The sequence below is a fragment of the Ctenopharyngodon idella genome, chromosome 2 (assembly GCF_019924925.1).
Source record: "Ctenopharyngodon idella isolate HZGC_01 chromosome 2, HZGC01, whole genome shotgun sequence".
NCBI lineage: Eukaryota > Metazoa > Chordata > Actinopteri > Cypriniformes > Xenocyprididae > Ctenopharyngodon > Ctenopharyngodon idella.
The window spans coordinates 34,423,660-34,439,065 of record NC_067221.1 but is presented as its reverse complement, the minus strand read 5'-3'; the positions used below and the strand labels follow the sequence as shown (position 1 = coordinate 34,439,065).

At 37.8% G+C, this 15,406-nt stretch overlaps 1 protein-coding gene across 38 annotated transcripts in view; it reads right to left on the bottom strand.

Moving 5' to 3' along the window:
* LOC127495712 (NACHT, LRR and PYD domains-containing protein 1 homolog) overlaps positions 1 to 15,406 on the bottom strand; it is a 158,867-nt gene that overhangs the window by 97,723 nt on the left and 45,738 nt on the right. For 5 of the 38 annotated variants that reach the window (XM_051863019.1, XM_051863027.1, XM_051862835.1 and 2 more), the window contains exons 11-12: positions 9,385 to 9,461; positions 9,069 to 9,289 (exon numbers count right to left, since the gene is read on the bottom strand). The exons of 8 other annotated variants lie outside the window; for them this stretch is intronic. In XM_051863019.1, coding sequence (XP_051718979.1) covers positions 9,069 to 9,289; positions 9,385 to 9,461 — 298 coding nt within the window. Of the gene's footprint in view, positions 1 to 718; positions 766 to 992; positions 1,074 to 1,524; positions 2,648 to 5,976; positions 6,671 to 6,777; positions 6,823 to 7,466; positions 7,621 to 8,088; positions 8,206 to 8,504; positions 8,756 to 9,068; positions 9,290 to 9,384; positions 9,462 to 15,406 lie in introns of those variants that run through there. 25 more of the 38 variants (XM_051862804.1, XM_051862975.1, XM_051863150.1 and 22 more) reach the window with 19 other exon arrangements.

Sequence of the window (15,406 nt, the reverse complement as noted above, 5' to 3'; positions counted from 1 at the left end):
CTAGGTTTATAATAGTTGTGAATGGGGGGCCACATTTTAAAACAACAACAGAAAAGCATCCATCCATAATCAAAGTAATCCATACGGCTACAGAGGGTTAATAAAGGCCTTTAGAAGCGCAGGGATGCGTTTTTGAAAGAAAAATATCCGTATTTAAAATTGTATAAATTCAAATAGCTTCCGGCAGACGACCGTACGCACATGACAAGTTGTGTTATATATGTGTTCTGTTTGATGTTTTAATGATTTGTTTTTATCTGTTTAGTAGGCTATATTTTTTTTTTTCATCTGTTGCCTTTTGTTGAACGAGATACGTGAGTATGTGCATTTATTTATCTTTATAATAAACCTTAATTCATCCCTATTAATAAACCTTTAACCTGCACTTTGCCTACTATATGTTCTTTTAAGTTACTTAGCCCTTTCCCAACGAGCACTTTAAAACTCATAAACATTTAAATGAAATACCAAAGAGGGCAATAGCCTACACTCATTACATGTAATGGTGTACTTGTTTTTTCCCCACAGAAGACAAATTAATTTCTATAGATAATTCTGATAATTTGATAAAGATAGCCTATTATAAAAGATTTCCAAGTCAGATTCTTATTTTTTTCATCCATCAACAACGTCTAAATAAAGGTACAGTATTGATCTCCCCATATGTTGAAAAAGAACAAATAACTTTTACATTCTCAGAAAATACGATCTCACTTACTTTAATGGGGACTGTAGGTGGCAACAATGCTAGGTGATCTTCTTGTGCTGAAAAAGAATTATGCCAGATCATGTCAGAGCTCATGTCAGGAAAACTGATTAAGTATAAAGCAATATGAAGATATTCTACTATTGATTTAGAAGTCTGAAATTAGCTTGATGTGGTAAAAGTGAAAATAAATAGCATAATTAATATAGAATACTTTTATTTTCAGATGGACTGTAGAAAAGACAGCTTTACTTATGTCATATAAGTAAAAACAAAGAGTCAATACCATCAGCTTGCTTCTGAGGTTCTGGATATTTTCTCCTCCTCTTAAGTTCAGGACTGTCCGCAAGGTCACTAAAATTAAAATCTGAACCAAAAATCAAGATCAATATTTCAAGTCAGATTCATCGCACTTATATTTTCAGGTGAGTTGAATGAAAGATTCGTCAAACTAATTAACATTGGTCTTTTTCTAACGGATCGCCAGGCAGGCTTATTTAACGGTGACAGGGCGACATGGCAGGCCTATAGCGGTGCCGGGCCAGTGCCACATGTTTTCGTGCAAGGGCAGATTTTACCCCGGGGCTATATTGCTATTTCAGAGACCGCGAGGTCATCAACAAAGATTTTTCTTTGCATTACGCTGCAGTAGGCTACACGTGTTTTTTTTTTTTTTTTTTATCTCACCAAGACTGCAAGCTCAGAAGTCTGTCAAAAATGTAGCCTAACCTAATTTATAGGCCCGGGGCGACATAAATTCAGCGGTGCAAAAGCGAAGCAGCAAGCTTCAAAATGTTTCACATTTATCTTGTACTCACCGTCAGGAACCTCCATCTCAATACGGCGCTGGAAGTATGAGTTGGAAGCTCAGGAAGTTCGGAAAATCACGTTAGATATTCTCTTCTTTCAATTCATCCTTCGAAAATAACTTGTCGGATATACAGAAATTGTTTTCGTTATCATATTGCGGAAGCGTTCTAAAAACGACATCACCTGGCTGCAGCCTGCAACGGCTCCTTATGTAAAACTGAAGATCTGTTTTACAATTGTATTATCATAATATCATTGTCCCAACTCTCTATCTTTGTGGACTGGAATTACCATGTTATTATTATTTTTATGTTTTAACAAAATGGTACAGATTACAGAAAGGATGGTGTTGTGTGTTTTTTTTTTTTTTTTTTTTTTTTTTTTATACATATACAGCATATTTTTGTGAAAACTATGATACATTTCTTTCAGGATTCTTCAATGCGATGAATAGAAAGTTCAAAGGAAGAGCATCTATTTGAAATAGAAATCTATTGTAACATTATAAATTTTGATCAATTTAATGTGTCCTTGTTGAATAAAAGTATTCATCTCATCTTCTTATTTTTTAAACGACCTTACTCCAGACTTTTGAATGGACAGTTTCCACAAAAATATAAAGCAGCACAACTGCCCAAAAACACGAGGTTGGTCAGACTGCACCAAAACTGACCACATGTGGACATACGAACTTGGATGACAACATTATTTATCTTTGTAATAAAAAAGAAAGAAAGAAAAGAAAAGTTTGATACCTGCGTGCATTATTCAGCCTTTTGTGTCCAATTCCAGGAGTCCATATGCTATAGCCTACTTTACCCTCCAAATAATGGTATTTAGGCTATTTAAAAAAAAAAAAAAAAAAAAATAGGTAATAGTACAAATATGTACACTTTTAACTCGAGTGCTGTAATTTTTCGATGCATTTTCGATAAAATCCTCAAACTGCGGTAATATTTTAAAAGTAGCCAAATTCTGCTGAGATTCGGCGGACATGGCAACCCTGTCTCAATGCAACCAATGATCAGCAAGGCGGTCCAGATAATTTCCTGTTTATAATTTCGCTGCGAATATTAGTTTAACGTTTATATAATATATGATACACTGGTTGAAAGTTCAGGTAATATGTACACAATGTATCGTGATGGATTTGGAAAAAATAATTTCGGGCTGTAAGTGTCGATTTTGAGAGCTGAGCGTTTCTTTCACCTGTCTGTGGTTATATGCACTAGATTATTTCCACCAGCAGAGGACAGCAGAGTCCACTTTAAGTTCAAACTAGGCTTTCCCCTTTAAATTCATGACTAAAGTTTTTTTGTGGGTTTGGTGTTCGAAGACTATTGTGGTAACCAACAGAAAAGATGAAAACATTTATTTTGAAACCACACTTTACCACATATTTACCTGATATTCATATACTATTATTAATAATAATTTATGCTAGGCCTACATAATTAATCATATAATAATAGTTTAACATTGTTTTTTATTACTTTTTTATTTTTTAATGTTTCGTTGATTAGCCTATATAGCATCCACATATTTTGAACAGGATTTGAGGGGGACCAGATGTAATATTTTAAGAATCAGCTAAAAACATTTTGTTCGACTAATAATAGGAATACTGGGAGAATATTTTGACAGACACTTTGACCTCATACAAGTTTTAATCTTAATCTGGGTGTGGATCAACACATTTTAATGTTCAGTTTTGAATGTAAAAAATAACCCTGATTCAAACAACCCTAATATCTATGAAAGGACAGCGAAAAAAAGAAAACTGGAACTTTGTGCATCGATCGCGTCGAGTATGTTCACTACTTTCATTATGTTGCATTTGCAGTGCACTGACACTGATATATATATATATATATATAATATACACTGAACAAAATTATAAACCCCAACACTTTTGTTTTTGCCCCCATTTTTCATTAGCTGAACTCAAAGGCCTATTTCTCTCAAATATTGTCCACAAATCTGTCTAAATCTGTGTTAGTGAGCACATCTCCTTTGCCGAGATAATCCATCCACCTCACAAGTGTGGCATATCAAGATGCTGATTAGACAGCATGATTATTATTGCACAGGTGTGCCTTAGGCTGGCCACAATAAAAGGCCACTCTAAAATGTGCAGTTTAATCACACAGCACAGTGCCACAGATGTCGCAAGTTTTGAGGGACCCCCCCCCCCCCCCCCCAAATCCTGCTTCAGTTTCGGCATCAGCCGGTGGCCCAGTGGCCAACATTCACCCCGCGCCTACAGGTCGTTACGAGCCCCGCCCCGCTTCCCGAATGGCTCACAACAAATACGCCCATTTTAACACCATTGCCAGGGAGTCACAAATCCAAGCCCCACCCAACCCTGTCTCCAAGACCACAGACTATTCTGGAGACCGTGGCCTGCTGGAATCAACCAATCCGCTGGCTTTTGACAGCTACGCTTATTCAACGACACCTCAATACAGGTTAGGCTTTGCTCCGCCTTTGGAGGCAGGATCAGCCTATGAAATGTATCCTAGGGGACAAGGGGTGGGGATGAGTCAAGACGCTAATGTAGGAAAATACCCCAGCTCCACCCAATTTCCATATTCGACCCCGCCCACAGAATACATGTGTGAGACCAACACACTTTTCCTCACAAAAAAGCACTTCTGTGACGCAAATATATGGTATACATGCTCATTATTGCACATTCTTACGGTCTGAAACTCTCTTTCTGACACAACTATATGCAAACACACACAAACGCAAACACTTTGTTTTCTATCTTTACAACAACATGACTGAAAGAAAAAAGTGCCAAAATACTAAATGACTGCAGCAGAAGAGGAAAACACAAGAGGTCACAGCGATGAGAGGAGAGAAAGCAAGCCAATGCCATTGGTCGTATCATCTTTCCCTATTCTTTCCAAATTTTTCTTTGAACAAGAGGGGTTTGATGTGGCAGATACAGTCCTCTAGAATCTCTACCAGTGTCTACACAAAATGAGATACTGCAAAGCAGTTATTGGATGTTTTCTCCAAGTGAGTCAGTATTGGCTGTTTTTTTTAAAGAATGGCCAATAAAAGGCTGGAGGGCACCAGAAACCATCAACTACTGGGTGTAAAGCCCAGTGAAAGCCTGATCTCTATACACTGGACCTGTCCCATCACTCAACCTAATATAATATGATGTTTTAAATTATAGGAATTGTATAATCTACAATGTGATATCGCAGAACAAGTCAGTCAGTTGAAGAATACTGCAGGGGTCGACAATCGCTTGTGAAATAATCCGCTCACCACTGCTCACACTGCCCGAGCTCCTCGTAGGAATAGCTGTCCGCTGCCAGTTTGAACTCTTCTGATAGGACAGAGATGTGAGTATCTGGGCAAACGCCACCAGTGCTTTTAACTCTGAAAGCTGGAGTTTATGTAACATTTTAGGATTTTTTTAAACAAATGGATGCTACTCACAGAGTGTCAAAGTGAGCTTACAGACTCTTCTCTGAACACACGCTCTGCCTCCTTCCAAGAAAACCTCACGAGTATTTGACGCTTTGTGTTTCTATGTGTGTGAGAGAGAGTGTGTTTGTTTGTGATGTGAAGGAAACAACTGAATGTGATGAATCTCTTTCTCTGAAGTGTCCATGTGTTTGTCCTTCACACTTTCAAAGTAGAGTAGAGTGCTTTTCCATATTTGTATCTGAACTAAATTGCACTTTTATATTATTTTTCTAAGATGGTTGTAAGGGGTCAGAGATTGAATGGTTTTGGTAAGCAATGTAAAGGAGAAAGTTGTTTTAAAAACATTTTTTTATGTTCATGATTTGTACAATTGTCTAAATTCTGGAAAAGGATTTTGAATCAGATCATAAAAGCAAGTTTAAAATATTAAAATTTAAGCAATTTAGTCATTCAAGTTTCTGTAAAATCTCTTATATGAGCTCAAAAACCTTGGCAACTTTTGCTCCGCAGAAAAGCCCAATTTCTTCAGAATTTGTTTCTGCTGTTGAGTTTGAATCTGGCTTGATTTAGGCAAATGAAATTTGCAGGACTTGACCCTTGGTCTATATTAAACTTTTTTGAACATTTAAAATATGCAATGATCAATGTAGTTTGGTTCAACAAATTAGCAACTCTGATCAGTTTTATCAGAAATAAAGTAGAAGTTCTACAGTGAATTGGTTTTCAGGAGCTGCTCTGTTTAAAAAAAAGTTTGCATGTGCAGTTATGAAATTGGATTTCATCAATAAACAATGTTAGGTCTCTTGATGATTTTGAGATTCATTTGGCAGCTTTATGTATGAAGAGAATTTGAATTTGATAATGATCAAATTCACATATCAGAGATGGAAAGATAAGCGAATCAATGTGCAATACTGTGTTTATAGTGCGTGAATATGAGAGCATGTTTCAGTGTGACTCTTGAGATTCATTTCTTCTTGCTCCTGTTAAAAAAAGACCTGTACTTCATATTGTTTATTAACCCTATTTTTCGTTTGTTTTATTCATCTTTTAAAAATGTAAAATAAAAAAGAAAAATATGACCCATGCGTTTTCCCACAACTTTTACACATTTTTTTTTTAACTGTTTGTGGTTATTTTTCCACAGTAATATAAAATAAAATCATTTTGTATTAACTCAGGTTTTCATACAGTAATACTGTAGGCTTACACAGAGTAAAACAATCATATTACATCAACACAATCAACATGCATAAATGCTGTGGGTAGACCAAAAAAAAAGTATTGGGAGGATTACAATCTAATTTAAATCTGGATAGAGTTCAAAATTTGGAAAACAGAAAATTACAACATGTACATGTATAAATATGTACAGTACAATAACGGCAGAGCTGCTCTTTACGCCTCAAACTCAATCTCAGCATTACTGTGGTGACGGTCTACTGGGTCCAGACTCCAGTTCATCTACTAGATGAGGTTCATTCTCCTTCAGCAGTCTGTAGAATTCTGCTTTAACAGAATCTCCTCCAGAGTCAAGAGCTTCCAACAAGACTCTCATTTTCTGCTGTTGTGGTTCTTCAGCTTTAATCTTTCTCCATATTTCACTAGTGATCATGTTTTTACTCTTCAAAGTGTCAGCAATCGCCATCACTGATGAAACTCTCTGAATGAGTTTATCTCCGTGTGTGTTCACAAATTCAGTTTCTGATTGAAACAAAAGATTATTTAAGTTAGTCTTCAGAAGCGTGAACAATACGTGTGAGACAAGAATAAACATGTAACTAAAATGTAAACATGTAACTGAAACAGACCTGGGATCCTTCTGTGTTCCGAAGGTTCTACACCTTTACTTGGTGCTATTGATAATAAAAATAAAAAAATAATAAAGAAAGACATTGATCACTGAGAAATCTGTCATCACAATCGGTCATCATTTACTCACCCTAATGTTTTTTAAAACCACAAGACTTACATTCATCTTTGAAAAAAACATGAAGATATTTTTAATAAAATCTGAGTGATTTAAGTTTTTATCTACTAGGCCAAATAACACAAAGTCTATTGTTTGGACTGTTCATGCAAATTAACCTGTTAAAAAATGATTCACCAACAGTTCTTCAATATAGAAATTATTCTAGTTTTAATAGTTGTATTTAATTTAAATTTATCTGTTCAAGTTTAATGCACTCTGATTGATATTTTCATTGTTTTGCGCCTGATAAATACTGCTGATCACAAAATAAATTATATATTATTTAGAGAGATACAGCATAGCTTTAGCATAGTTAGCTACGGCTACATTTTTGTTAATAGCTTGCGTAGCTATTTTGAAGGACCCTAACCCTAACTTTAAAAGTAGCTTCCCAACACTGTAACCAAGGGCATACTGTAGAAATGACACTTCTCACATAGGAGTGTCTACAGGTAAACTTAAAATCTCTCCCAAACTTTCTCAAATGACATACTCCTTAAGCTTTTAACAACAGAATTTCAAGACTACCTGTAAGAAAGATTCGCCGTCTGTTCCACACTTCCTTCCCACCTTTGGTTTTGTCCAAAATACCCAGTCTGACCTCCTCAATGTTGACATCCAGAAACACTTCAAATGTGGGATGATAGTTTGGGCCAAAATTATCAAGCTCAAACATCTCACTCTGAAAACAAGAACACCAATATGAAGACAACATTATAAGGTGGTTATTTCTGACTCTGAATTCTGATTGGATGAGCTACATGTGTGTTTGTCATTTTACATACATTTAATATTAATGGACCATGTTGCTACACAACCATTAATAATCCACAGTTAGGAAAATAAACTGAAAATATGGATGAATTGTTTATTCTGATAATTATAATTAACATATTAATTTTTTATTCAATATTGATCCAAGGCTTTCATCTTTAAATAAGGTAAAAAGTTGATTAAAAATGTTGAAAAACTGTGATGACCAGTCGCAGCACAATATACATACTTTCCTTAATTCATATGATGGAATTCATATAATTTTAGCTTAAAATATTGATCACAAAAAAAGTAATTGGACATGTTATACATCAACTACCCAAATACACACTGATATTCAGTTGAAATTCACATGTTGTTCAATAAATATTGTTACCATTGGCTGCACTTCACATTCCTCTGGCTGACAATACAGACTGTATTCTTGGTAAGGAAACAGGCGACATTTTGAACTTGTCTCAATGTATTTTTTATCCTGGTACCAGTGCTGGACCTTGAGGAAAAGGGGGTGGATGAATGGGGGGGGGGGGGGATTTACTTCAACATTTCTGCCACTTTCACACAGTATTTCAGCATAAACCTGCATCATATAATCACCAAATGCACTCTAGTTCAACCAGGTGCTAAATATACATATATACTGTACAATAAATTAACCTCACCACAGAAAGTAATAATAATAATAATAATATATGTCAATATACAAAAGCAGTAATAATGTATACAAAAATATGCTGCTAAACAGAAAGCGCAGAGAAAAAACAAGGGAACAATCCGTTCAGATAGCAGTACCTCTGATACTGGAACATTCCCTGGAAGCAAGTGGACATTAAGTTTTTTCCTTTCAAGAGTCAGTGTTCCAAGAAAGAGCAAAACCTGGCCTCTAATGGGGATGCCAAATATACTTTTTATCCAGACAAGGCCAAAACGGCTGAGTTCTCTGATGTCAATGATCACATGAGTTTCTGTCACTTTGAGTGGCTGTATTATTTCTACATTACCACCAGTGAAATGTGCCACAGCCAAACCGTCCTTATTTTCCTCTGCAAAATACATTTAAGAATTGTGTTATTTGGTAAAATAAAGGTAGCATTTTTTTCTATAGAAAATTAATTAAATAAAATAAATTAATTATAATTATACAGTGACCAACATTTTATGTTAAGTGCTTTTTATGTACACATCAAGATCAATCATCTCATTACTTGCTAAATATTTACAAACATATCCTCAATAGATGCAGTTTCAAGTAATTTGATGTGTAAATTATCAGTCACTCTTCCATAAATTCTATACAGTTGTTCAAGACAACAACTGTGAAACATATTAATATTTAGGATGTAGATATAAACATACCACCAGATAACATTTCACAATGTGGAAAGTGCAGTTTTGAGACTGAACCTGCTGAACAGTCAATGTTGTACAAGGGTCCTGCAGGCTGTATCTGACCCAAACCATCTAACACATGAGGATCCCATGAGACAATGTTATACAGCACTTCTCCTTCACCCTCCATCACAAACACAAGGTTGGTCAGACTGCACCGAAACTGACCAGCATGTGGACACACAAACCTATAAGACATAATATTAATTTACCCTTTATTAAGTCATAACAGTATGCTTACATTCTAACAATGTCCAAAAATAAATGAATAAGTATTCAATACCGATATGTATTTTTATGTTTGTCCTCATGACCTCTCTTCATTAGTTCTGGTGTGAACAATTCTGCATATTCTGAGGACTGAAGTAAAAAAAAAAAAAAAGAATAAAGTGAATGTTTTATCTTCCAAAATGTTATTTAAAATATAATTTCTGTAAACATTTTGAATAATGGGATTTTAATAATTTATCTTACACTGAAACCTCCATATGGGTGTAACCAGAATGAGTATGCTATGCCTTTAAGGGGCAGGTGATATCATAGGGTAGGTCAGTGGCGTTCTCCCGCGGTAGAAATCGCGTTCCGGGGGGCAGAAATGGGAACGTGGGTGCACCGCGATGCGACCGCCAAGGGCACTTTCACTTTCGCGATCAAAGGGGCAGGGGCTCAAGCCTGTTGATCTGAAAATGCTGTGTGCGTGCAACTCTGCGTTGGGTTTCAGCTAATGTGAGTGCAAGGTCAAGTTCACTGACGAGTTGTAATTGATATGTAATTTGGTGCCATAAATTTAGAATGTGTTATTTTAGGGTCACTTTTGTGTTTATACTCGGCTGAGTTACGAGTGCCAGCATTCATGGACAATCATACAGAAGAGACTGCGTTGCAACCCAATTCTGCCTTTAATTAGACTGTTACGTCTCACAGTCAACAAAGTGAGACATAGCGTATTGTTAGAAGGTACTTGAGTATTTTATATGTTTGTTTTAAGGTGGAATATGATGATTTTATGTGTAATAAAAATGAAATGGTTTTAATTACAGGTTTCAAATCCTCCTTCGGGTTTAGCGCCACCGTTTCTTTCCCACTAAAATGAGGTTTATTTGTTTAGTTTGTGTTGTTTGGTTTATATTTAGTTTATTGGGTTCTCTTTCTAACATTCATTCAGTATCTCACTATGGGACCACCTCAGACGTGACCGATCGCGGAAGCACAAATAACACCACGTCTGCCAACCATGGCAGACCAATAGCTGCAGCGATCAGGGAGTCCTGCCTCCCTGTATATAAACCGCAGCTACCTGCCATTTCGTCATTCTCGTCTCTCTTCCCCATGGAAGATTTCGTAAGCTGTTCTCAGCAGACTTTGGGAATTATTGCTTAACAGGTCACAGACGGAGCTGCAAGGTAACGTCCCAAACGCAATATAATCGTAATGTTTGTTGAGTGATTTGCCACTTAATAAGAGTGATTCCAACGAAGGAAAGCCAGATGGACTTCTACTCCCGTTATTTTGTGATTCCCAAATGAAACGGGGAGGTCTCCGTCCCATTTTAGATTTACGGGTCCTCAACAAACACCTCAGAAAATACAAATTCAAAATGTTTTCGCTCAGAACTTTGTGTCAAAGTATTCATCAAGGGGATTGGTTCACCTCAGTGGAGCTCCAGGACGCATATTTTCACATAGATATTTTTCCTGCTTACAGGAAATATCTGAGGTTCGCTTATCAGGGCACAGCATACGAGTATACGAAAATCCCATTTGGCCTTGCTTTAGCGCCCAGAGTTTTCACAAAATGCGTGGAAGCTGCTCTGATCTGTTCATCTGCGCGCCGTCCTTGCGGCAAGCAGAGAGCGATACATACACACTAGTGATGCATCTGGAGAGATTAGGTTTCAAGATAAGCCAGACGAAGAGTTGTCTAATTCCTTCACAGGAAATAGTCTACTTGGGTCTCAGGTTGAATTCAGTGATGTTTCAAGCTTTCTTTTCAGAGGAACGCATCAAGACATTTTACAGCTGCCTCTCCCTTTTCAACGAGGGAGTTTAGTCAATTTCGGAATGTGTCTTCGACCACTGGGTCTGATGACCTCAACAGTGTCAGTGGTTCCCCTGGGACTGCTGCGAATGAGGGATTTTCAGAACTGGACAGCGTCACAGGGCATTCGCCCCACGAGCCGTCTCAGCCGCAGAGTGCACGTCTCACCAGAATGCATGGGTGCTCTCTGTCATTCGAGAGCCCCGTCTTTTCTCAGGACAGGATGCCCTCTGGGTCCTGTTGTATTGAGTAGTGTAGTGACAACAGATGCATCTCTCACGGGCTGGGGGGCGTTGTTCGAGGGCAAAACAGTGAGGGGAGTTTGGTCTCCTGCCCTGAGAGAGAAGCGCATACATTTTCTAGAACAGTGTTACTAGCTCTGAGACATTTTGTGCATTTTCTCGAAAAATCATCATGTATTGGTCAGGACAGACAATACAACAGTGACAGCCTACATAAATTGACAGGGAGGAGTGTATTCTCACAAGCTTCACTTGTTAGTGAAAGACCTGATTATGTGGAGCAGGACCCTCCTGTCATTACGCGTGACGCATGTTCCAGGAATAATGAACGGGGAGCAGATTTACTGTCCAGTGGGAATCCTCTGTATGGGGAGTGGAGACTCCACCCCCAAGCCGGCCAGTACAGATATGGTTTCATTTTCTACTGTGGTGCTGCTCTTTGCAAAATAATACAAACGAGTCAGTTGTTGCCTTGGTAAAGCAAATAGTTTACATACGATACGAGATGTAAATAATGACTGCGCTATGAAAGATGACAGGATATTTCTCTTAACTGTATTACTCATTTGTGTTCACATCATTCAAATGCGTTTGGCAAGCTACGGAGAAACCGGCAGCCAGGTAACACATAAGTGATCGATCCTGAGTTGAAATATCACTACCATGATCACTACACACATTCTAGCAGCACGGTAGTCTGTGTATGCAGGGAAATTTCTCATACCCCTTCGTTCGAAGCGTGGTCTCGAAAAATCTTAGTTTGAAGGGCTATCTGGCCCTTCCCCTTACCCCTACCACTCCAGCCAAAAGAGAATCGAGACACCCCTACCCCTTCACATGAACGCACAAAACGAAGGAGTAGGAGAAAGGGGAAGGGGTAAGGGGTAGAAATGGGATTGGGCCTAAATCTGAATGCAGCTGGGTTACCTCCGAAAGTGATTGAGACAATTCAAAACGTGAGGGCTGCCTCAACACGTTCTTTCTATAATCTCAAATGGAGGGTGTTTGAGGGATGGTGCGCAGATAGGAACATCGTTACTTTCTTGTGTTCAGTTTCGGATGTGCTGGTTTTTCTACAGGACCTTCTAGATAAGGGCAGAGCCTTTTCTACAGTTAAAGGAACACTCCACTTTTTTTGAAAATAGGCTCATTTTCCAACTCCCCTAGAGTTAAACAGTTGAGTTTTACCGTTTTCGAATCCATTCAGCCGATCTCCGGGTCTGGCGGTACCAATTTTAGCATAGCTTAGCATAGTTCATTGAATCTGATTAGACCGTTAGCATCTCGCACAAAAATGACCAAAGAGTTTCGATATTTTTCCTATTTAAAACTTGACTCTTCTGTAGTTACATCGTGTACTAAGACCGACGGAAAATTAAAAGTTGCGATTTTCTAGGCCGATATGACTAGGAACCATACTGTCATTCCGGCGTAATGATCAAGGAACTTTGCTGCCGTACCATGGGTGCAGCAGCCACAATGATATTACGCAGCGTCTCTCACAAATGTCTCCATGGTTGCAAGGAACGCTCCCTGTGCAAGCAGGGGGTCACAGGCGCTGCGTAATATCATTGCGCCTGCTGCGCCTGCTGGTACGGCAGCAAAGTTCCTTGATTATTACGCCGGAATGAGAGTATAGTTCCTAGCCATATCGGCCTAGAAAAATCACAACTTTTCATTTTCCGTCGGTCTTAGTACACGATGTAACTACAGAAGAGTCAAGTTTTAAATAGGAAAAATATTGAAACTCTTTGGTCATTTTTTAACGAGATGCTAACGGTCTAATCAGATTCAATGAACTATGCTAAGCTATGCTAAAAGTGGTACCGCCAGACCCGGAGATCGGCTGAATGGATTCGAAAACGGTAAAACTCAACAGTTTAACTCTAGGGGAGTTGGAAAATGAGCCTATTTTCAAAAAAAGTGGACCTATCTCCCGTCAACGCCTTTCTCACTAGGTAGTGGAGGCTATCGTATTATGTTACAATAATGCAAATTTAAAGCCCCCAATAGGACTATGAGCACACTCTATCTTGTTTTATTGATTGGTGTACCACTGTTTGGGAGGTCTTATTTTTCGTTTGTGTGATTTGGTTAGTGTGTTTCACGTATGGTTTGAATGTTTTTAATTCATTTTGGCTTTTTGTGTGTGTGTGTGTGTTGTGTTTCCTCCCATGTGGTGTGTTATCCAGTTTATGATTCAAGTTTGATTTGCTTTATCTTGGGTATCATATTCATTATTGTTTTCTTTTATACCATGTTATATGATGATTGTTGTGATGATTGTTTCTCCCACACTTTCGAGAGCTATGATTCTGAACCATGATAATGACTTGATTTTAAAACTGAAACAGGCATTGCAGAACCTGTCCCAACATGGTGACTGGCGAGATTGCTCCCCTCTTGATCCCGTCAAAAAAAGTCAACCCATTCTCACTCACGAGGGGTCAGATACTGCCGCATGTCCAAGAGAATGCTATACTGGTGGCAAACGTGCCCAGTGAAGGGGGACATTCTAAGCGCTTAACGTGAAAAATGCTGGCTGTAGGCTAGGCAATATCACTAAGACAGTGATATTGGAAGTGCAAATTCAGTAGGCTACACACCTTATAAATAAAGCATATGTAGGCTACAGACAAGTAGATGAGCCCACACTATGAACGCAATTAATTAGCCAACACGTTAAGCATTGTCCTAGAAAATAAAATAGCTACCGTTATGAAGAAAATGTTTAATGCATTAAGACAGTGATATTAAAAGACCAATAAAGCTTTAGACAAGCAGGTCAGGCCGAATATGAAGGCAGCTCGCTTAAGAAAACCGTTAAAAACGCTAAACATAAAAATATTGTATTTCCACTTTGTTTACGCTGCTGTTGTCTTAGATGCTGTTGATTGCAAGAAAATGTGCGAGAAATTAGTTTTACTGGTTGTTGTTTTAGTAGGATTAAGCCACGTAAAGCGTTAATGTCCCAGCGACGCGGCCGTAATGCATTGCTTTCAATGAAGAATTGAGAAACATTTCATGTTAAACCTCCACTGAGGCATGGGAATTTTGTCTTCATGAAAATTACATATTGGGGTATAATTTTGTCATCATGACATATGTTGGGGTATTTTCAATTTGAACAGCAGGACATCAGTGTACAACAGCATATAAAGCAAATCCTAACCCTAAAATTCTTGATATAAAACAATATAAAACATCTAACAGCCAGACAAAAAAAGTCAGTAATTTAGATATCGTTTTGGCCTTTATTCATATAAAAGCAAAGGGACAGGATCGAGACTAGCTATACAAGCGGAAACTCGATATGTGTTGGAGCGCTAAACAAGAGATAAGGTTTAGAAATGGCTCTTACGTTAAAATATAATTGTAAAAACATAATAATTTAACGAATTAGAATGAAAATTAATCAATGTCTTCTTTTTAGGCGTTTTGATGCGAGACATTCTATTGGCGCACAGAGGAAAAGGCACTAGAGGGCGCTTTTAGCGTCTGTGATGATGCAAAAACACCAGAAATTAAATTTAGCATTTTTACATATTAAAAAAAACAAGTTGTATATCATTTATACTATTTTTAATAAAATAATAATCTTGCATAAGGGAAAAATCAGGGTATCTTCTGTTCATTCGTTTTTTGATTTAATATTGGAATCAGAAAAACGAGAAAACCGCACTTTTTTTCGTTTTTCATTTTTAAAAAGAAAACGAAAAAACAAAAAATTGGCTAGATTTTTCGTTTTTTCATTCTGGGATTGGAAACGAATAATCAGCTTGAATATCAAAGACTATAGAATAACACAAGACATGTCACTCGTATTGTTTTGAATGGGAGAAAGTGTAACGCTCAATATGGCGGAATAAGTCCCGCCTTCAAAATAAGAGCCAATCGCCGACCTGTAAAGTCATCGCGTCACTGTAGCGGCCGTTAGAAGCACCGGTTTCTATAGAAACAGTCAGACGCGCGCCTCCGAAATGAGGCACAAGAGACGCGCATTTAGGTCTGCGCATGCGCATTAGC